The following is a 24,180-nucleotide window of genomic DNA, read 5'->3' as shown; positions in this document are numbered from 1 at the left end:
CGAGTTCAACACCAGAACAAATCCCAGTAAGTGCTCAGAAAAACACAGGAGGTTTGAATGATAACAAAACACTTTTGTCCTCCTCCTAAAAAACACCTTTTTAGAGAATAATAACAATAATAAAAAAAACATATGATATTGTGCATCCAATAAAACTATGTTATTCTGTCTGTCTAGACACATTTTTCACACCATTCTTCCATCGGTTTTATCTGCTTCAAAAATCAATGACAAAAAACATGATAAACATGATAAAAAACAAAAGAAGAAAAGAAGAATATGGCTTTCATACACAAACACAATCGTATCATCAAGTGGAATATACTATAATTAATACTCAGTTAAACAAACGAAATTCCTATAATCAAAACACAGAAATAGCATCCAGTCTGCATTGCATCTTCTTCCTTTATATATAATGGAATGTCCGGGACTACATTAGTCATATTTTTGTCCCAACAGTGTGCTTTAAGTATGGCTGACTGATGAATACTTGGATTTTCTTTTCATTATTATTATTATTATTATTTTGAATCTCAATACAAAAAAACCTTCATTTATTTTATGGGATAACCCAACAATTACATTCTCACCTGGATCTCAGCGTAAGAGGTGATTTGTATGATACTGCAATAATACAAATTTATATTCAAAATTCCCTTTTGTTCCTACAGACGAGTGTCCGTCTCTTTCTACCGTCTTCTGTTAATGGGTTAATCGTGGTGACAGCGAGGTGGGTGTGAGCTGAGGGTCTTTATGGTTTCGTCTCTATATACAATATGGCTTCTCTGAGTGGAAGAGACACAGAAAATCAACACGGTCGTCGAGAGAAAGACACAGAGCAGAGTTCGTTATTGTTGAAGAGAGGGAACGTCTTGAGGGACGAGCAGTCAGAAGTTTCCACGTCCCGTTTTCTTTGAGAATCACTGTCACTCGTCCACAACAGGCAGACAACGATTCCCTACGGCAGCGACGTGTCACACACTTTGGATCGCAGTTATTCAACTCATTGTCCAATTAGTAACGTCCTCAGAGGCGTAATGTCCTGCCACTTCTGTCCGTCCTGCCCTTTTCAATGTCTCTCTTTCTGTTCTGTCACCCGCTCCATCCTTCATTTTCATCTTCTCCTCTCGCTTCCTCCCCTCTGACTCTCTCAGTCCTCCTCCGAGCCTGCGGCCCCCCTCAGTCCATTCATACAGAAGGGCAGGCCGGAGGAGAAAGGGCTGTCAGACGGAGAGAAACCACTGAAGGGTGGCAGCCCGGCCAGCCGCTGCAGGTGGGGGAAGAAGGCTGGCGGAGGTCCCTTGTGGTGGTCTGAGCGTAGCTGCAGGCCATCACTGTGTCCCGCGCTGTGGTGGTGGGAGGGAGGCAGCTCAGGTGGAGCGTAGCGGATGGTGCTGGGGGCGTAGAGGCTCTGAGGACCCTGTGGGCCGAGGGCAAGGGGGTGAAAGAGGACCCGCCCCGCAGCACCACCTGCAGCCAGTCTCTGCAGCAGCTCAAAGTCAGGACCACCACCTGGGCAGCCGTTGCCGATGTTGCCTCGACTGACTAAGCCCGACATGGCCCTCTCCTCGCGGGGCAGCGGGGAGGACACGGACATGGCGGGGGACAGAGCCGGGGATGGCGGAGTGAACAAACCTTTAGGAGGGGCTTCGCTGCTGGAAGAGGAGTCGGGGATCGGGGTGGTGGGGCTGTCGCCGTTGAGACTGCTGGAGGGTGTGTGTGCGTGTGAGGGCTGGTGCTGGTTGGGATGCGAGGTGGAGGTTTGTGTGTGTGACCCCCAGCGACCCCCGCCGGTGAGGGAGTCGTGCTCAGTCTTGATGCCGGGGCTGCCAGTCAGAGAAGACGGGGTCACCACACTCTTCAGCTGCTGGATCACAGCCCGGCCGTTGTGCGCCCTCCCTCCTCTCTCCCCTCTGCTCGGGGTGTCTCCCCCCCTGCTCTGTTTGCCTCCTCCCCCGCCGTCTTCCTGTTTCAGTCTGTCACTGTCCCCCCCCAGCTCCCACTCCGTTTCTTCCTCTTCCTCCCCCTCGCTATCACTCGCCAGGTCAGAGGAGGCGGACACGCTCTCCTCTACGTGGCGGAGTTCCTCCAGTCTGCGGCGGGTTTCGGGTGGAGCGCCCTCGGGTTCGGACCTCAGGAGGCGCTTCCTCCTGTCCTCTGATTGGATGGCGGCGGCAGTGAATTTCTCCCTCCCTTTAGTGTCGGGGTCACTCTTCCCTGCTGGGCCCTTTACTGGCTGTGAACCTGAAGGAGGAGGAAGGAGAGTTTTATGATAAGGAGCCACAGAGGCAGGTGTTTCTGTGTGTTAGTGGGCATCATGGGAAGGGACTAGTGTGTGTGTGTGTGTGAGTGTGTGTGTGTGTGTGTGTGCGTATAGCGTCCTACCTCGGGCCTGAGGGGAGCTGTCGGTGGGAGAGGAGCTAACTCGAAGTCTCTCCGCTCGTAAGCCCTCCGGAAGCTGCAGCAGATCCAGGGGAGTGTCGGGCAACTCTGTTCGGCTGTGGAGAGGGACGGATGGAGAGATGTGAAAATGGAAAGAGAGGGAGGGACGGAGGAAACACAGTTTACACAAATGCTCATCTGCCACTTACCGAGCTGATTTCAGTGAATACTTAGAGATTCAAACAACATATAATCAGCCTAATAACAACCTCCGAGAGCCGAACCGCCTCACACCCGTCTAACCTCAATCCAACACACACCCGGTTGTATAGACACGTACAGTACACAAGCACCGACACATGCAAACACACACACACAGGCAGGCAGACCCCGCCCTTCAAGACACACGGAAAACACACACACTGTGCCCCACTCAGCAGCCCACCTATACACAGTTAAGCCCAGACAAGGAGGAGCCCGTTGGAGAAGCTAATGAGCTCTTGTAATTACAGCACTAATTAACTAAAACACCATTCAGCCTCAAAATTCTGACATCCATTTGTTGTAATTATATAGCTTCAGTCCAATTAGCATTGAGATTCAGCCTCCTCCTCTTGTTTTTGTCTGAACGCTCCGGCGCTGTGCACACATTTGGTTATGCTCCTCGTTTGTGCGCGAGTGTGTTTGTGAGTTTATTTGCATCAGGGTGTCAGTGAATAGTGTGTGTGTGTGTGTGTGTATATAAGATGGAAATAAGGGAAAAGCGTTTTTTTCCTGATGTTACCTGCACTTGTTTTGTGTGTTTAAAAATAAATAAAGCCATAACCAACAGTAAAACTATTAAGATATTAAGGATAATTTAAACTTAAGCAAATTAAAGAAAGTTAAGTCGAATTCTGATAAAATGATACACTGTGAAAGTTTATATTAATATCAGGAATCTGTCATATTGTTGAATTATTTTTAAATTCTAGGTATTTGCCATGTATTGGCCGTGATGATAATTGGAAAAATTGGAAAAATTGTCGGCAATAACAAAGTTAGATTCACTGCCGAGTCCATATTTAGGGCAAAAATATATTAAAGAAAAATGTAAGAACTCACTCAAATGAATTTAAAATCTATAAAACATAAACCTTGAAGATGACGAACCCTTTTTCAATAAACTTTTAGCTGTGCTCAGTATTTATATAAAAATTTAACACAAGTATTAACTTTAATAGGGCCTGGTAATGTGCTGCTTTGATGTCACTATTTTGTATTAAGTATCCTCATCAGTTTCCTCACATGTCGGAGGGCGTGAAACTTCCAGTAATTCTCTGCATTTCATCATGCAGCCCTTCAAAGCGCCTCTGTTCTCAGTGTGGTGCCGGCTCATATAAACTGGGAACATGTCGGCGGTCTGGAGAACAGACTGTGGCTCTGCCGCGGTCGCACTGACCTCAGGACATAGTTGACCCAGATGACGTTGCGTTCGTGGGGGGCTTTGTGGTTGATGGAGACGGTGGCGTTGGACTGGATCCACAGGTAGCCCCCTCTCCTCTGGAGCCAGCGGTAGTAGCCAGTCACCACCTGGCCTTTCCTCAGCACTGGGAGGAGAGCGGTGGAAGGTGGAGATGAGGAGGAGGAGGAGAGAAAATAAGCCTGTTATTGGTTTGGAAGTTCATAGTGGAGGCAGCAGAGGGCGCCTATCCCAACAGGAATGAATGACATTTCGACAGGCTTTCAGGACCCCTGGTTTCAGACCATGTTTGAAATGAGGGAGGTGGGGATCAGTTTTATAAAATCATGTATATATACACATGTATGTCTGGATGTAACTCACAGTCTTCATGGCTCTGCCGGAGGTTTTCCAGGTCTTCTACGTGGATGAAGTGATAACAGGTATGTCCCACCACCTCTGCTGGGGTCAGATCCATGTACTCAGAGATCCTGGGAGGAAAAGCCACAGATGAGTTGACTGAGCAGAGGCAGACGAGTCTTCTAAGATCACCAACTGACATTTCCTCCGATATTATTCATATACAAAACCCCCACCTGTTCTCACAGTACGTGACCTGTAGGTCCATGTTCACTCGGAAGACAAACATTTGGCTCTCCATGCGGACTTCGTTCAGCGTGGAGGGCGGGAGCGTGTGTGCCAGGGCCACCAGACCCAGCGGGCGACGCACCTGGCGCGTGGGGCCCGGCACGAGGGCGGGGCGGCAGCGGATTCGTCCGGTCACGTGGATCACCTGACAAACGGCAGACAAACAGAATGTACTTACACACCAGGTCATCTATGCAGGAGGAAATCAGAAATATGGTGGAATTTGAATTAGTTCATGCGCTGTGAGACAGTTACACAACTCAGGATGAAGGGAAATATAACACTCAGCAGTATACATTTCACATAAACGTAAATGCAGTGTCATATTCTGGAGCTAAAGAATGCAGCAGCACTGGTGATAGAGCCGCGAGTGCAGTAAACTGTCTGTTACGTGCAGCGGTCCAGTGTGAAATAAGGTCACAGCCATAAAACACACTGAAAACGACCACCTTGACAATCCGGGCAGCGCTAAACCAAGTGACAAGGCTTGTTATTTTACCAGCTGGGAAACAAGAGGGTGAATGCTGCAATATGCCCAATACAAGGTGTGTTCTCACATGATGATGAGGATTTCAGTACCTTGTATCCAGAGGACTTGACATGCAGGCCTCTCTTGGTGAGCGTGGACTTCATGCGGATGAAGTAGCCGCGCTCGGTCGGTTCGTTTGCAGGAGAGTGAGGACTCGACGGAGCTGCTGGAGATTAGAGAAGAGGTCAATCAAACATATGCATCCGGCAAAATTTGAAATTCAGTAATTTCTATTTTGATTGTGTTGTTTCTTTTATTATTAATGCAAACTGAGGGGAGTGAGTGAATTGTAAATTGGATTATTTTTCCTTCAGTTGTCTCGCTCTATAGATATTGACAGTGTGATCTGTACCGGGCTCGGGGGTCCCGGCCAGCGAGGAGGCGGACGCGGAGCTGGAGGCGCTCTCGGGAGCCGTGTGGCAGCCGGCCTCCGCCCTCAGATGGGGCCTGATTCCCAGCCGCTCCGCCATCTCGACGTGGTCCGCCGGGTGGATGTAGTCAAACACGCTGCTGCCGGTCAGCTCCACCTGAAGAGAGACATGAGCACTAATCAAAAACAGAAGCTTAGAGCACTACACATGAGCGAGTGCACACACACACACACACACACACACACACACACAGAGAACAAAAATCAATAGACGTTATGACAGGAAAATGAAAGCGCTGCTCTGGGTTACAACTCAACAAGGAGTGTGGAGGTTGTAAGACATTCCCACACACACACACGCACGCACACACACACACACACACGCAAATACATTTAAGTCCAGTCTCAGAGGGGCGAGTGACTACAGTATAACACAAATAAAACCTGGGGAGATAAAATCAATTGTATTTGCTGATTAAAAACAGGTGAACTCCAAGTATCTCCAAAGGTCACATTACTATTCTTCCTCTTATTCCCCGTGTCCCACCCTGCTCCTTCATTCAGTTGCAGTCTATCCCGGCAGCGCAACAGCTCTATATGATCCCATCATCATAATGCATCATAGTCGCATCTCTAATCATTTAAAGGTTATAATGGCGCTGCTCTTGCATGGCATCCATAAAAGCAGCACAATCGGAGCAGGTGTGATTCCATCTGAAGCTGTATAAATGAGCGTGTGTCTGTGTGTGTGTGTGTGTGTGTGTGTGTGTGTGTGTGTGTGTGTGTGAGGGAAAGAAAGAGAGAAAAGGAGGGGTGAGAGAGAGAGAGCATGCATGCTTACACACATATATGCAGCTTCTATTACATCTGCGAGTGTGTGCGACTGTGCATGCGTGTGCCAATACCATTCCATCTGATAAAGCCGCGGCTGCAGCAGCCTCACACCCTTGTCTGTAGGACACAGCCATTTATTACCGGATTAGAGCCATTTACTGCAGGCTTTATGGGAGCTTCAGCAGGCCCTCAAGGACATCACAGCCGGGGGAGATGAAGCAGGGGAACGGGGAAGGTGGGAGCGGAGGAATGAGCGCCGTGCACCACGAGTCACAGAGAGGAGGGTGAAGATGGAGGAAACCCCACCGGGCGAGGGAGAATAAGAGAGGGTTCTTAGTCCCAGACACACTGGGCTTAATCTTTCGGGGGATGCCCTGTATGTTTTTTCTAATTTTGCCACCTGTAATAAAGACGTTTTAAAATACTTGATATGGTGTCATTTTCCCCACATACTGACAAAATGTGTAACCACCAGACTTTGGAAACAGGTGAGAACAGCCATTTTCTTTTATCCATGGACCTATTCTGATGTATGTTAAGGTATTTTCATAAACCAATATACATGTTTCAAAGGTGTGTTTGTCATTTCTAACTTGATTTTTGATGAGACAGTAGAGATCAAAACAATACACACAGATAAGTCAGGTGCGCGCCATTTCAAAAAAGGATCTTGTAGATATTGTAGTAATATCACGTACATCTTAACCACTGCACAACACGGTGTTTGAATGTTTCAAAGTCCGAATCAATTCAAATATTGAACATACAGAGCACATGACATGTTTGATCAAAGAGAGTAAAAATAAAAACTACATTTTCAAATTTCTGCTTTAAATGCATACTTAGACATTTATTGTTTAAGTATATCTATGCTTTTTTCCCCATTACATAATAAGTTGAGAAAGAACTGTCGGCAAACTCTAAATTGCGCACCCAGCAGGAATACGGTAACATTTTTGTGGTCACCAAGACCAAACGTTAGTCTTTTAGCTCAGTTTCAGGTCGCCACCATCTCCAGAGGTAAATATCAAGGGTTTTATACATAAATGCTCAACTAAGTGTGTCTGTCTGGAGTAAGGAGCCGAGCAGGAAGAGGTTTGTCACTGAAAACACTCTCCTGAGGTGGAGGGTGACACTATGTGAGCTGTAAGAGGGAAGAGAAGCAGGAACGTTTCCGGCTGGACAGTTAAACAGTGCTTTGAAACTTGCCATAAAGGGAGCTGTGGATTCAAGTGATGGGTTTGTATCTGCGCCGCTGCTCATCTCAGCCGCCCCCCCCCCCCCCCCCCGCCTCGAAAATAAGACCTTCCGAGTTAAATCATTTTTTTTTAAATGAGAAAGAATTCTGTGTAGGTTCGTCACTTTGAGCGACACCCGCCAGGTTGTCCTCACATTATCATATGAAAGATTCATATTTCTAATAAAAAAGTGATTAAATCCACATTAAGTTGTATGAAGTAGCTTTAACGGTTTTTACAGTGATTGACCAAAGATGTCATCATCAACTGAAATAGGTGTTTCAAGAAAAAGGACAAAATTAGATCTAAAATACTTTGACAAAATCAGCAATTTCTTTTTTATTCTATAAAACATCCTTTGGGCCATAAAGTCTAAACCCCTTAAAAATAAATGCAGAGACGGAGCTACGTGGGGAAAACATCTGAATTTACAGGGAGGTGTTATTTTCTTATCACTCTTCCTTTTAAATGTAATGACTACGTGCTGGATTCATTTAGATTCAGACGTTAAAACCGACTTGTTCATTAATGTTTAAAAATGAAGAGGTTTCATGTCGGCATTCAGAGGCTGGATATTTGACAAGTAAATGGACTGGGTTTGCTTTCTAAAATCTTATACTGATGATTACACCGAGACATCTCTGTCAGTATCCAGCTATGCTTAAGGTGTCTGTATTTCATAAATAGCAATCTCCCAGCCGAGGGAATTCTTGTCCTTTTTTTAAACAAGGACTAAATTTACCTCTGCTCAGAACACTGGACCGGCCGTGTGAAAGAGACACAATCCCCTGGCCCATGTGGTATTGGAAAACAAGGTACAGAGACAAACAGGTCCTTATGGGCTTTACTGGGCTTAAGACCTATCCGAATAATATCACTCCATCACTGGCAGGAGGGAGGGATTGAAAAAAGATCAGACAGAAATGAGAAGATGAGAAAGAGAAGGAGCGATTGAGAGGATGAGTCAGGCTCAGACATAAAACAGGTATAGAATGTGGCGCGAAGGGAGAGACGTGAGGAGAGACCGAGATCATTCAAATCTCTGAGTGTGTGTGTGTGTGTGCACCTCTGTTTCTCTGTGTATGTTTTTGTGTCTCCGTGTGTCATTGTGAGTCATTGAGTCGTGTGAGTAGTTGTCTGTCAGTGCAACCTGTGTGCCTGTGCGCGTGAGTGTGTGCGCAGGCAGACATACACGTACATGTATGTATGTCGGTGTGGTGGGGTTTGGGGTTGGGTGTGGCGGGGGGGGGGGGGGAGCAGGGGGAAGGAGAGACATGATATAAATAATAGCAGGGGGCTTTAATATGTATGAGGCATCCGGGCAGTGGTCCACAACACACTCTCAGCCCTCAGCCCTCACTGACTGATGGGAGAGGAGAGAGGGAGGTAGGGGGAGGAGGAGGAGGAGGAGGGGGAGGAGGGGGAGGGGTGGCGGGGGCTGCATACTAACCATTCCCAGATCAATTCTCTCCTCCCTCAATCCACCATCCTTCCTCCCTTCTCTTTACCCCATTTATCCCTTTCCTTTCTCCTCCCAGCCCCTATGCTTTCACTTCTCCGTCCTTTTTCCATCTCTCCTCCCTCCGATTTGTCATCTTTCTTTTCTCTGCCTTTGTCTCCCCCCTTCCACTCCTCCCTCCATCCATCCATCCACACAAACAGCCCCCCTCCCCACCCCACACACCTCTTCTGCTACGTGGTGTTCCCAGGTTTATCCCCGTGCTTCTGGTCCGGAGACCCGGTGAGAAGAAGAATGATACCTGCAGGCGCCAGGGGAGTGGGGCGGCGGGCTCTGCCCTTGGTCAAGGTGCCTGACCTGGGCTAAGTCGGCTAAGCAACCCCCCCGTCTGGGGAGCAGCCCAGGGTGTAAGCCAGGGGCAGAGGGGTCAGACGGCAGGGGGGGTGGGGGACAGGAGACGGCAGGGCAGGGGCGGTCCACAGGGGCGACATGCCCTCTAAACAAACCACCAGTTACACTTTTCGACTCAGAACATCATTTGTTTGTCTGTCCTTCCTCTTTCCCCCGGGCCCGCCCCCCCCGCTCGCCGACAAAGCATACACAAGTGTTTTTGTCCTCCTCTCCATCCCACCTTTCCCTCCTTTCCCTCCTCATGTGTTTTTCTTTCTCATCATTTGTTTCCATCAACACACTGTTCACTCCATCTCGTATATCCTCTAACTCACTCTCTCTGCCCTTTCCGGCTGTGTCTCATCATAAACTCCCTCCATCCCCGCCCACTCTCATCTTTTCGGGAAGGTAAACGTGGCATTGTGTGTTCAAGGTTTTGAAGGTAATCTTTGATCATAAATAATTTCATTAGAATGCTGATGGCTTAGGCCCTGTTTGAGTAGATGTGATGGGTTAGGCCATCTGCTCAGCTGATAAGAACAGCTCTGTTTTATTAGCATCTCCACCGAAGCCTCAGCTGCCTTGTTTACCGAGGCAATCCCAAGGCGAATTTCATTCCTACTGCACATTTAAACTCTATTTACACACTTGCTCCTCTTTACCACTGTCTCTCTTTTCTCTCCCCCTTTGCTCTCCGGTATTTTCTCGCCCTCCCGTAATTGTCTGTCTGGTTCTCTTTACTTCTCTCTGTGCCGCCCTTTTGGTTTCGTCTTCTAGCTTCCACTACTCCATCTTCCTCTTTTGGCTGTTTGTCTTATCAATAGTTTGAATTCGTATTTACTTGATCACTATTTGTGTGTGCGCGTTTTCAATGTGTGTTTGAAAATCGAACATAAGATCCATGTCAGTTCATAGAGTAACACCTACAAATTCACATACCTGTACATCATTGGCTGCTGTATTGAATCCTCCTCTCTGTATTAACTGTAATGTCAAACATAACTCTGCACCTTCATCCTGGCAAACATGTGGAGATTTCAAGGACTGTGATCAGGCCCCACTGACTGTTTGTGTTCCCTATGCCAGTGAAGAACTTAACACCCCCTGACACCTCCTGCTTGTGACCTCAAGTGGTTTAATGAATGCACCTTACTGCAGTGATGCGGAGGTGCACTCCAGGACCATGTGACATCACCGTTGGGTTGCTGTCGCTGGCTTGAAACGTTTTGACCAAAGAAGACAAACGTACTTTGCTTCCAACCCTGTGTTAAGTTGCTCTTGTTTTGCAAAGTGCAGACAGGAGACAAATTAAAGGTATGACCATCTTAGAGTGGCTTAGATAAGGTGAGTCCTGCCATTGATTCATCAAGTCTCTGAAACGCTCCTCGAGGGATGAACAATATTCCAACTACAGATATTCCCTCATATGATGTTTTGATGATTGATCAATGTGGCTGAAATCTTGTGCTTGTAAGGCTGTAGGAATGTGATTAACACCATTTAAAAAAATTGTCATCCTGTTTTTCCACCATTTCCTTTTCAATTGTAATGTTCATCTAAAAGACATCTCCACTGCAAACCTGCTCAAAATGATTGCTGCTCTGAATTGCTGTGATTGAAAAAGTGTCAAATGATTGCGCACAACAGCATCAAGTAATGAGACAACACAATGTAAAGTATATAAGGTGACTCCTGATCAAAATCTATTATTTTATGCAAAAAGGTATTCTGAAGTTCAACTACAAATATAATGAGGCCTCAGGAGTTGAACAATTTAAGTTCACAAGTTGGTTCTTGTCTCCACAGGACGTCTGTGTCACGTCCTGGAAACAAACCACCTCCTTGCTGCCAGGAGGAATCCCTCTGACACGGCTCGGAGAGAAAGCACTGCCCATATTACAGTGAATACACACATCACATTAGAGTCGTTTCATAGTAAAAAGAGTAACTTTGGAAGATAACCAATGGGTCTGCTCTTCATCAAAAGGCATTTTTACTCTAAACGTGTTGTGTATTTTGTTCCCCATCTCATCCAGCAGGGGTGGGGGACCTATTTGTCCTCGGGCTTGTGTACTCTACGAGATAATTCATGAATATACAAAAAAACGACAACTCATAATTAAAAAAAATCTCATGACAGCAATTATTTTTTCCACAAGAAAGGTCTAATGAAGTCCTTCAGGGTGGTCGCTTCTGGCTGTGTGCCTGTCAGGTCACGGTCAGGCTGAAGGAAATGAGAAGCAACTAGCATCATAGCAACTTTCAGGAAAAGAAAGCAGCTGCAGAATGTCACATCTTAAGTCAACGGGTCAGTTTTGCAAGGACGGGCTTGAAGTGATGAAATCTCGAGCATCAGTACAACTGGAGCCAAGCAGCTACACAGAGTCCTAAGAGCAAATGCTGTTGGGTTGAGTTAAAGCTCTTCAGTGGAGCTGGTGCAGCTTTCACCAGACCACATTCTGACTGATTTAAAAGCTGCAAAGCTGCAAGAAGCAGACAGAATCAAATTGTTCTTAAATGTCAAATTCTCTCAAAGAGCCATATGCAACAAGATATAAAAACAACACTGATGCACACCACATGAAATCTCCAGCTTTTCATTCTGGAGTGTGATCAAACAATAAACATAGGAAATGCCACCTAAACAGTCATCTATGTGCCTGGACTCACTGCAGAGTGGGATGTGAGGGAGGAATGAGTCTTTGAAAACCATGTTTAACTCGACCAAAAGTGAGGATTTGTCATTATCATCATCACGGTGAGAGGAGATCTGACATCAGACGCCTTGTCAAACAGCTGCAATTCCAGACTTTGAATGAAAGACGTTAGTCATACACTATTATTACCTGTACCGTGGAGGGAATGTTTTCCAGACTGTTCATAACGATTATCCCTAGATTAACTACTGAACAAATTATTATGACACATGGTGGAAGGATGCATTATGGGTCAGGGAAGAAACCATAAAATGATGGTGGTGATTCAGATTTCCCACCTCCCACTTTCTTTAAGATTGTGAGATCGGAAGTTGTTTGGCAATTCCGCTCATTTCAAAAGAATTATCTTGATGAGAGAAATTGGCATATTTGGGCAAGTGTGTGAATTTTGGTTCAAAATAGGTAATCGCTCTTTAATACTAGTTTAGGGCGAGGGATAGGAAGAAGGTTCCCTACCACTTTCTTACAGTGCGGTCATGTGAGGGACGAGCTACTAGAAACAAACTAGAAAAAAAGCAATATTAATAGTATCACTTCATATGCAACACAGACGAGGGAATGTTTACTGTAACCATCTGCTTTTTTAATGTACATATGGCACAAGAGTGTTATACTAAGGGATTCAAACTGTTAACACTTAGCCTTTGAAGCTTCCCAGAGTCGACCCCCAATTACAGCAAACGTGCGTGTTGAAAAATACTAAATTAGTTTTGTTATTGTAGCACTAACTTCTCTCTCTCATGCTGTACCGATTCTTCTTACTTGGAAACATCTCTCTCTTATCACACCTCTCCTCCTTTCCTCCCCCTCTCTTTCTCTCCCCGGCTGTCTCTATCTATCTTCCCATCCCCCTTGGTGTTTTTCCCCCTCCCTACAATCAATGTGGCTTTTAAGATGCCTATCGATTTGTTCCCCCAGACAGGCCCAGTGCGCTGGGGCGACACTTTGATTGCTGGACCAGTAATTACTGTTATTATTTATGCATCTGGGCAAAATGGCAGGACTTAACATTCACAGTACAAGAGGCCACAGGCAATCAACAGAGGTGAGCACCTGGAGAGCGAGAGAGGGCGGCGGAGAGCGGCAGAGAGAGAGCGGCATCGGCCCCAGGAGAGTTACACTCCAGAGATGAGCGCGAAGAGTGCAGTCAAAGATATTCACACACACACACACACACACACACACGCACGCACACTCGTGGGACGGGATATGAAAGCGCAAGCAGCAGATAGGCATATGTGTGCAGATGCACTTGTATACAAAGGATTATTCTAGTGTGTATGTGTGTGTGTGTGTGTGTGTGTGTGTGTGCAAGTGATGAGGCTGTCTTACCTGTGAGAGTCCCAGGTAGATAGAAACTGTCTCTGAGATGTAGAGGAACCGTCCCTCCTGACTGACCACGAACACAAAGCCATCCAGAGACTGTGCACATAAAAAGAAACACACACACACACACACACACACACACACACACACACACACACACACACACACACACACACACACACACACACACACACACACACACACACACACACACACACACACACACACACATGCATACACATAAAGGCAAACAGAAACAAGACAGACAAATTAGAGCAATTAGTGTGTATCGAACAAATTACAATGAGCTGGAGAACAAACAACCTGTCACCCCTCTGCCTCTTAATTCAAAAAAATACACACACACACATACATACAGACGTACACACACACAAACCCACACACACACAACCAGACATTTAGACACGCACATACACAAACATACATGTGTAAATAGAGCTTATAGGCCAGAGCTGTTTCAACCAACGGGAATAAACTCAGTCAAAGCTTCGGCCTGCATCTTCGCACACACACACACACACACACACACACACACACACACACACACACACACACACACACACACACACAGTCATGCTTGTAAACACACACCCAGACACCGGTACAGACACAGACAGAACAGGAGTCATCACAGTCTGCAGTGACTCTAATGAGAAGTGAAAGGTATACAGCCAGCCCATTAGAGAGGACTGCTTCAGAGAATAATATTAATCGTCATAACAAGCGTCCTGGAGTGAGCCGACACAGACTCTCTCACTCACACAGACGCACACACGCGTACACACAGACCTGGTGTCACTTCGCTCTAGAAGAATGATTGCTATTTTGGCGGCCCGGCGCTTAAAGTGGCGGCGGTAATTTATGCAACTGACACATCCAGTATGCAAATGTGTGGCCTGGGTGCGGGGCGTCGTGTGTCGCGGCGAAGAGAAACCAGCCGCCTGAATGTCGGAGAACTAAAGTGCAATTATCAGGCTATTACGGCAGGAGGACGGCTGGGAGGGGAAGAATCATACAGTTTTTCTGGAGCGTTAATTTGATTTCTATCAGCGCCGTTCCCTAAGCCTGCCCACCTCCTTTAAAATGCCGGAGGAGAGCAGACGTATGTAGCGTTTCTTTGTTTCACCACAAACCCCTCTCACGTCTTGAATTCTCAGCCGCTATTCCCTCCTCTTTTTTTTTGTGTGTGTGTCTCTAGCTGTCTCCTTCCCGTTTCCTACTTAATCCCTCCAACTTTTGTCTTTATCCCTCTCTCCTCTGGCTGCTCCCTCCCCCCCCCCCACACTCCCTCTCCCTCAGCCTGCTCCTGGTCTAAAGTACAATCTGCAGAGTTACCTTCTTCACACTTCCTCTCAGTCTTTGTCTCTACATCCCGCATTTCGTCATCCCTGCAGCCCTCCTGCCCCAGAATCCCCCCTCAGGCTCCATTCATCTGTCAGTGCAAAAGGGGAGGCATTCTTTGGCAGCCGACAATATCGTCCGAGCATCTGAGCTCTATATGGTGTGTGTGTGTGTGTGTGTGTGTGTGTGTGTGTGTGTGTGTGTGTGTGCCCGTGTTTGGAGTTTGACTGGAAGTATAACTCTCAGATTGAGGGTGTGAAGCTGATGAAATCTCACTCAGACCTCGACAAAATGTAACACAACACCGTCACTTGACAAATGTGCTTCTGTCCGGAAAAAATACTTGATCCAACCGAATTGTGATAAAATCTGACAAGCTAAAGTTTCCATACTTTGACCTTTCACATAAACAGAAGTGTTTCTAAGTCTCAAGCTACATAAACCATTAAAAAACTCACTGGACAATCTGATAAATGCAGATGTTTCCTCTAAAACCCACAAAATGAATCAATTAGGTGAAAATACCTAATATAAAGCCCATGTAGTGACATGGTATCAGTGTAGCTGTTAAAAAGGAGGAATGGTGTGGAGGCTGAGGTCACTACCTGCAGGAGATGTGCCCCGAGGTGCTGCTCAAACATGTCCGTCGCCAGAGAAAGAGCCGATCGTCGGACTGCGGAGGAACAGAAGAGAAACACACTTCAGACATTGAATGATATTTAATTTAAAAACAGTATTAAACAGCAGACATTCTGACTTTTAATATCAGGAAATGTAAAGGTGTACTATTGGTTGAGTTCTACTGAGGCGTCCCAGTGAGTTGAAAAAGTGGAATTCAGCCATCATTCATTTTATTTTTTTCATCTTTTGTTTTCTTTGCGTCTTTCATGAAATTCCGCAGAGGGCCTGTGTGCGTGGAAGCACTATGTCCGAGTCAGTCGCTCCCGGACATTTTTGGGAACTTTCCGTGCCAGTCACCAAGTGAATATGACCAGAGGATATCAATGACAGATGTAAAAATGAAAAAAAAAAAGAATACAAATATCTCGAGATGAAAAACAGGTTTCATATAAGAAAAAGATGCTGATGAGAATGTGAACTTGGAAAAGACAATGAGATTGCAAAGCCTTTGTCGATAAGACCAGACGCCGGTGTTGAAGTGCTGCAAACAAAAACATTTGATTTCCACAGCAGAATGTCTCCGTTATGTCCTGCCTCCATCAGGCTCCACCCAGACGCCCCCCCCACGCCTGAATTACCCTGTTGTGCTGAGCCCGTCTGATCCGGACAATCACCTGCTGCTTTCTTCATATGTGAAAGACAAACTCTCGCTGGACTTCACGTCTGAAAACAGCTCCACTGTGATAAGTCAAAATATCTTCCATGTTTGAAATGTGTGACATTTAAAAATTCTGATTTTAATAGCAACTTCAGGTAGTTTCTTTCAAAGTAGCAGGGTTTGTGGAAGCCTCTTAGTCCCCCTCACTGTTAGACAGATCTGTGAGGGATTGTTCCTAAGTTACAAACTAAAATGTAAAAGGGCTTTGGCCTGGTTCAAATCCCCTCTGTGGATTGTGTTGTTTGTTGTTCTCCACCTCTCTCTCCTCTGATTGTCGGCCATCTGTCGATTGTCACATATCACAAAATGCAGAAGCACAAAATGCCACAAGAAATACTTGTTCGACTCCTTTGAATCCTTTCATTTATATCGGTATAAAATAAAGTAAGAAAAATCACAGGATGGAAATCCATGTGTTCTGTATCTTTGTAAACTTAAAGGTTTCTAAAGTTGACATGAGTTGAACAAGCTCAAAAGAGCTGCGTACTGTAACTTTTTGGACATATACAGTGACCTGCAGGGAGATGAAGTTATATTAATAAACTTGGATGTTAACAAAACTTTGTAAGATTATCCATTATTCACAATAATCTGTAAATCAGACTTGGAGGGGTCTGGAATAATGCTGCGTCTCTGTGACGTCTTTAAATCTGAACTTAACCGAAACGTGAAAGTTGAACCAATCATTGTCTGATAAACAGAAGAATCGACCGGAGCGGTTGTGTCTCTAAAACAACTGAGCATAAGGACGGGTGCCATGTGACACACACCACTCAAAACTGCCGCCATACACGCAAACAAACACACACATGCACACACACACTGATGGTGTCTGCATCGCCACTCTTAATGCATCCCAAACACAAGCTATCAGAGCTGCTTCAGTGCCAAAGTGGTGCTGTTTACCAAGGCAATTACAATCCAAATAGAGTTGGAGGTGGTTAGAGGAGGAGGAGAGGGGGGGGGGGGGGGGGGGGGGGTGCAGATAGGTACGAGAGGAGCAGAGAGGGTACGGCTGGGGAAAATGAGAAAACACTAAGGAAGGCGAGAGTGATCACTTTCTCCGAGGCGAGCGCGGGCACGCCGGGCTGCAGCGACGTGGAAGATTAATTTAGCAATCAGCCGTATTTACTGTTTTATGTCAAAAAGAGGATGTGATGGCTCGCGTGTGCACCTGCGAGTGTGTGATTGGAAAAGTGTGCGCCATATGTGATCTCACTCCACCAGGACTGCTGCTGAGTACAATGTCCCCGCTCCGGCAGAGACAAACTCTGTGTACGTGTGGTTGCATATACGGAGTGTGTGTGTGTGTGTGTGTGTGTGTGGTTGCAGGTGAATATTATGAACGTGTACATGTGTGTGAGTCTGCGTGTGTGACAGAGAGGATCCTCGGATATCTCTAAGTGTGTGTGTTGCTGCAAGGCTGAGGGAAATCAATACACGTTATGACAGGAAAATGAAAGCGCTGCTCTGGGTTACAACTGAACACAGAGGGAGGGTCGGAACACACACACATGCAAACACACACATACATACACACACACACACACACACACTGTCCAGCTGCCTGCCTGTGATGTGGGTTTGGTGAATATAAGAGGGAGGCATTCCATTAGAGCAAAACACACACACCGGCAAATACACACACACACGCACGCACGCACTTTAGGAATACACACAGCAATGCATTCTCATGTACAGACTACACAGCTGCAACATGCCCCACGATTAAATAACACAAATACCCACACTCACACACACACACACACACACACAAGCTCTCTCTCTCCCTCTCTCGCACACACACACACACACAAACGCAAACACACAAACACACATAAATACAGAGTTGCCGGACAAAGCCACAGTGGCATTGTGAGATTGGGGTCCCCCTGTGTGACAGAGTGTGAATATAAATAAGGCAAGTCCATTCAGGGCTATGAAAGGGGGTCTGGTGCTGGGACCCTTCAGCCTCGCCAGTCCCTGGCTGGAGGGGGATGGGGAGCCCCTCTCGCTCCCTGCCTGCCTGTCAGGGTCCCTCCCAGGGCCGGGATGGAGCTGCATCACTGGGGAGTCTGGAGGAAGCAACCCCCATCATGACCATATGAGAATCAATGAAAGTAAACACACATCCACACGTGCACACACCTACAAAACTGATGTCATTTTGGGATTGCCGCACGAACGAAAAGCAACACATTGAAGGAGAGTGTGTGTGTGTGTGTGTGTCCTGGGTTTCGTGCCGCAGATCCCTGGAGGTGTGAAGGTGATGGTGGGTGATCAGTAGTGCTGAGTAGTGTCAGCGGGGCGAAGGATGTGACATGAGGCCAGGAGGGCTGACGGATGAGTCTGCGTGCACACACACACACACACACACACACACACACACACACACACACACACACACATACACATACACAAGCACAAATACACAGAGGACCATTTATTAAAGACTGCCAGGGTACAATAGGGCGGCCAGGAAACCAAAACACCGGCTTTGTGTGTGTGTGGGGGCACACATGCACAAACGTGTGCACATGTGAAGAAAGAGAGTCTCACAGTGGTGTTGGTATATCACTCGAGAACAAAGATCCTTCTGTGATGGTGGTTTCAACCCCTACTTTTACGTGTGTGTTTTGTGTGTGAGTTTGTTGACGTTGCTTGATTTTGTTTTTATATTCAGATATTTTCACTTGTGTAGAAAAATACCTAATTATAAATTAATTTAATGAGGGAAAATGTATCATTGATAGTTTATATAGTTTTACCCTTTGTTCCTATTAGAGATAATAACTACATCTTCACTACAGCATCATTGCAACAACAATTAGGTCAATCAGGAGCAGGAACCTGAGTATTAATAAGATTTAACAGAAGTTGATAAACTGACAGTGTCGCCAGATTATCCAAATGTCTATGGACTTCAAACAGCATTGGTATTAATCCCTCATCTGCCCAAATGAAAACATTGCATTCTTAATTGTGTTGAGTTTTAGTCCTAATTCCTGTGCAAAAGCATAATTGTAAGTTTAGTGCTGCGATACCATCAGTCTCAACAGAAAAGGTCAGATTTAGAGTATCTTTGTACTTTGTACTTTGATATATTGACAAACGTCATTGCACAATAACACAAGCAACTGTTGATCAGTATAATGGTGTGATACTGGCGAAATGAGCATTTCAGAGTCTTTGTGCCATCCTGCATACGTGTGCCGTTCTGCGCATGTATGATACAAACTAAGCCCACTGGGTACCTTTGGGGTAAATTGTAAAACAGGGGACATATTTTTCCCAAAACGTTTGTAAATACACAGTTAGTACCTTCATTCATTAAAAGTAAAATATTGAGATATACAGTCTAGATCTGGATAGGCACACATTCTTTGTTCTTCAGGCTCTGCTCTTCAGCACATTCAATTTGAAAGAAAATAATGGCTCAACAATGGCCCATTTAAGTTGAAGTTGTAATTTGAGTAGGTTTACATCATTATAGAAAGAAATTGCCCTTGTAACACAAGAAGCAAAAGTTCAGGTGTTTAAAAGTCAGTGGACACATGGCTGCTAAATGCTGCTTGGACACCTGAGTGTTAGTTCACTCACAGTGTTACATGTTGTTTCTACATGTGTGTGTGTCCAAATACGCATGGTCTGTATTGTACATATTATTTGTTAGTTGGACAAATGTAGCAGTACTGGAGACTGCTGCTGTGGGAAAACAGGATTATTATCAATTACCTGAACATGAAGTGGATTGAATAGTCTGAATAAACCATTGATTGTTTACAAGCCTGTCTGATTTTCTGATGACTTATTCCATGTTCCAAAATCTCTACTGAGTACAGGATCATAGAAGCAGTGGAGATGGTGGATGTGAATATGTAATCACCCTTTGCACTGTTGAGTCCGTGCACATGCACATGCGTGTGCTGCGTACAGACCTACACGCAGACCTGTGTGCGCACTCGAGTACTTGGATTGCTCCTTTCTGTCACACTCTCATTTCATTAGCTTCCCATGAGTTTGCTGCTGTGAGGTTTAATTTCATTGAGGGAATAGGAGACAGAATGGGACGGGGCGCGATCGGACACGTTAATTAGAGTCTGACTCGCAGGTCAATTCCCCGGGTTTCCCCCGCTCTCCACCAGAAGAAAAGATAGAAATTTCATTTGAATGATTTTCATTATACCTCTGTCTAATACATAATTTAGTCCCACTTAAGTCCATGAGTAATGGCCGCACATACATGAACACACTGCCGAATATTCCCCAACCTTCATGCAGACACACACACACACACACACACACACACCATCTTCGTTTCCTCCCCCACAGTGTCAACCTTTTTAACCAGGTTAAGACGTTGCCATGGGAACCAAACAGATAACAGACACAGTGAACCCCTCCCTCTCTCTCTCTCTCTCTCTCTCTCTCTCTTTCAGTCCCCCCCTACTCTATTGCTGTGTCTCAATTTGCATACGTCCACGTCCACCCTCACACGTGGCATTTTGAGTGTATATGTCAGTGTCGGTCAAAAATCGAGACAAACGGACGCCTCTCAACCTCAACAGCCGCCATCTTTGTCTTCGTAGCGGACTGGGAGGGACCACCACCCTCCATCAATAGCGGACGAGAAAAGGGGGACACGTCATCAGCCCAAACCGGGCTGTAAATCCCCACATCACAAAAAAGAAGGGGCACACACAAGAAATCAAAATAAAAACATTTTAAGTCTCGTGAGGGAAGCAGGCGGCAGGTGTTTTGGCGTGCGACAACGGAGGTGACAGGTTAAGATCTCCGTTTTCGGTGAAGGCGTAGCGGCTGTGATTCGGTGTGTACTGTCAGAAGAGACTCAGCACTTCTCTCTGTCGTCTTACCCATCGAGCTCCCTCGTCATAGTTTCAGGACAACCGCCGCATCACCTGCCAACTTGTTTACTACCATCATCTTGTTTACTACCATCCACATGTGACGTCTCAGCTGTTCACAGAGAGAGAGAGAGAGTGACCCTAATCGCGGCGTCCTTCTTTGGCGCAATTATCTTCTCACGCTGACATCCATCCATCCCTCCCCCCTTTCCTTCCATCTCTCCTCCATCTCCCTCTGTCTCCCCTCCATCGCTCCCTCACTCCTTTCGCGGTCGAACATAATTTGAGTGCAATTAACTTCCCTTAAAAGCCCGGGCCGCTTTAAACGCTGTGAATTAAAGGGGAGGCAGACGCAGGGAGAGCGCGAGGGAGGTGGGGGAGACAGGAGGGAGGTGGCAATGAAAGAAAGAAGAAGAAGAGGGGGAGAGAGAGATTGAGCGAGTGAAGGCAGAAGGAAAGTCAATGTCAGTGCTGTGGAGGAGAGAGGTGTGTTTGACCTCACTCACACAGACAGTAAAACACTTCAGCTGGCCCTGTTGCTGGCACTGACTTGTCATTGTACTGTACCTTATAAAGACTGAAGGGTCTCCAGCTGCTGCACTGCACCTGCTAAAGGCCCAGTCGCTCCACACTGGTGGAAAAAGAACTTACGCAACCAAGAACTATTTTGTTTTGATATAAATTTTCTTTGCTAATTTTCTTCAATAATAAAAGAGAAACAGCTTCATTTAAAATTTCCCAAACTGTAGAAACGTGAAGTTTACACGGTGGATGAAATGATAACTTGAGCTTGTTTATATCCAGTTTCATAACAAGTCACTCACAAAGTTAGGCAGTGTGTAAGTATGGTGTATTATTGATTATAATTGACTGGATTATATATAAAGGTAAAGAAAAACGGTCCCTCTCTGTATATACAGAATCTTGCCTCAAACACAAGCAGTTAGATGATTAAACAGGTTTTAAAGAAGAATTTGCCAGAGGCTAGACATTTGATGGATGACTCGTCTCCTCTTCCTCACACTATCCACTGTAGTTCTGCACACTACTGATCAGGGATGAAGCCACTTTATAGAAGCCTGGATGGTACACCTGCCCGACCAATCGTGAGACGGTCTCAGCTGTCAATCATGACATCTCAACCCGTAACTAAAACCAAACTCACTTGAACAAACATCATTGTTATTAGAGAAACATCTTTAAGAACATTGTATTTGATGTGTACTCTGACTTTGTCCATGTCATCCACCAGTTGACAATGGAGATGCTCTGGCTTCACTTGGGAGGAGCCGTCCTGTCGTCCACCTTTATATTAAGTCTATCATCAGCACACCATGACATCACTGTTGGGTGTGGTCACCCAGTGAAACGGAGCACTTCTAGAGAGCAGAGATGAGGAAGCAGTGAAATCACAGCTTTTTATCTGGGTATTAAGTATCTCTTGAAAAAAATATTGCATTATAAAAAGAAAGGTACTGAACCCCAGACATTCTCCTGAAGTTTTCCAGAGGGTCTGTTTGTTACTCCAGACATTGTTCGGGACATTTTTACCAACATTGCACTCACTCCCTCCAAGTTGTCGTTTGGTAAATCTTGCTGAACTGTGTTTCTTGCCCTGTCAGACTGCTTTGAGCAAAGTTACGTGTTGCTCTCAAACGTCAGTGATTAATGTGGCCAGTACAATCTTCTCACAACCCGTAGAAGCGATAGCCAAAGATCCAAAATGACGGATTTGGTCAAAATATAACCGACTGGGAGTGAATAGATAAAACAAAACTGTCCTTCAAAGCAAAATGTACTCAATATAGAGAGGTTTTGAAATATAAATGATTTCAAACAAAGGAGTTCAGTCCCTGAATGCACTGTGCAAATAGGCGCGCACGCACACACCAAATGGGAATGACCATCGTGGGTCATTTTACTTTTCCTTCTTTCAGCCCTTCCTTTTCGTCCTTCCATAATCTATCTCTCTCTCTCCCTCTCTCTCTCCTCCTACTTCTTCCCCCCCTCTCCTGGTTTCTCAATCTCTCTCTTTCTCTCTGTGAAGGTCATGCAATTGATTTTCCTCTGTCTATTCATTTTTCAAGACTGGCTTTGAAACGTGGGAAGCAGACAAAAGCCACACCGGCCCCTCCCCTACGCTCCATCCCTCTCCTCCGCCCTCCACCTTCCTTCCCCTCGTCCCTCGCTCGTCCAAAAAACCCTCGGACCAGAGGGAGTGTGGAGGAATGCAACCTCCCCCCACCCTCCTCCATCCACGCTCCTCTCCTTCCTCCCCTCTTTTTCTTCCTTTATTCCTTCTACATTAGTCCCTTCCCCTCCTCTCCATCCTCCTCTCCCTTTCAGCTGGATCTCTGACCACATTCCACTAACGGAATTAAAGTCATGCATCACACTTAAAACCCTGCCAATGCATTGTGGGTAGACTTGTTCAAACTGATGTCCAAATTAGCATCGCATTTTCAGCCTCGGCCCCGCTGCGACTGTGTGACCTGCTTGTAGAAATCTCCAAACATTTAATAAACTACGCACACAGCAGATCCCGGCCTCGCCCAGGAAACGCTGAAGATAATTCAGACTGTGACACCGTCCACACCTGGCGCGTGCCACGATTCATTGTGTTCGTCTAATGCCTCACAATGTTCCCGTGACCTTCGCTGCAGCAGAGTTCTATATATTTACAGTTATGGTCCACAGTGCTTCTCATTTTAGTGTGAGCAGCGTACCTCGCATTCGTCTTTCCAGCACACTTCCAGTTCATTCGCAGGACAGCGGCGTAGCTACTACTCCACAGAACAGGTATTTTCCATCAAGGCCACGGAAAAGCCCCGGAACACCGAAGCAAAACAATTCACCATGTGCAGAACGCAGTCAAGGCCGCGGCCGTGTGTGAACACGCTGCTGCATGTGAACACGCTGCTGCATGTGAACACGCTGCAAATCACTCAGACGCTCGGATTGTCCAGCGCTGCGTGGAGGAAGCGTCGGTGGTTTTCTGCAGACCAACAACAGTGTGTGACATTGAACCATGAAAACTGTCGAGTATCAGAAAGTAGAACTGGCAGCTTAATGAGATGTACAGTGTGTACTTTTATAGTATTATTAATACTTTTGTTATTAACATTGTCACTATTATAAACTGGTGCTGCTATTATTAATACAATCATTACATCTATAAAAAATATATTTGATGGCAAAACTATAACTGATACTTGCAGGATCCAGATCTGACACTAATCTACTACAAATATTATTGTAATTGATATTATTATCAACA

General features: G+C 45.8%; 1 protein-coding gene across 1 annotated transcript in view; it reads right to left on the bottom strand.

Annotated features, from left to right (window-relative positions):
• Nucleotides 1–498: 498 nt before the first annotated feature.
• npas1 (neuronal PAS domain protein 1) overlaps nt 499–24,180 on the bottom strand; it is a 74,488-nt gene continuing 50,806 nt past the window's right edge. The window contains exons 7-15 of the mRNA XM_053423636.1: nt 15,305–15,372; nt 13,344–13,433; nt 5,356–5,530; nt 5,054–5,166; nt 4,423–4,619; nt 4,211–4,317; nt 3,827–3,974; nt 2,385–2,501; nt 499–2,252 (exon numbers count right to left, since the gene is read on the bottom strand). Coding sequence (XP_053279611.1) covers nt 1,154–2,252; nt 2,385–2,501; nt 3,827–3,974; nt 4,211–4,317; nt 4,423–4,619; nt 5,054–5,166; nt 5,356–5,530; nt 13,344–13,433; nt 15,305–15,372 — 2,114 coding nt within the window. The 3' untranslated portion in view covers nt 499–1,153. The remainder of the gene's footprint in view (nt 2,253–2,384; nt 2,502–3,826; nt 3,975–4,210; nt 4,318–4,422; nt 4,620–5,053; nt 5,167–5,355; nt 5,531–13,343; nt 13,434–15,304; nt 15,373–24,180) is intronic.

The sequence above is a fragment of the Pleuronectes platessa genome, chromosome 5 (genome assembly GCF_947347685.1).
Source record: "Pleuronectes platessa chromosome 5, fPlePla1.1, whole genome shotgun sequence".
Lineage (NCBI taxonomy): Eukaryota > Metazoa > Chordata > Actinopteri > Pleuronectiformes > Pleuronectidae > Pleuronectes > Pleuronectes platessa.
This window is presented reverse-complemented; position numbering and strand designations above follow the sequence as displayed.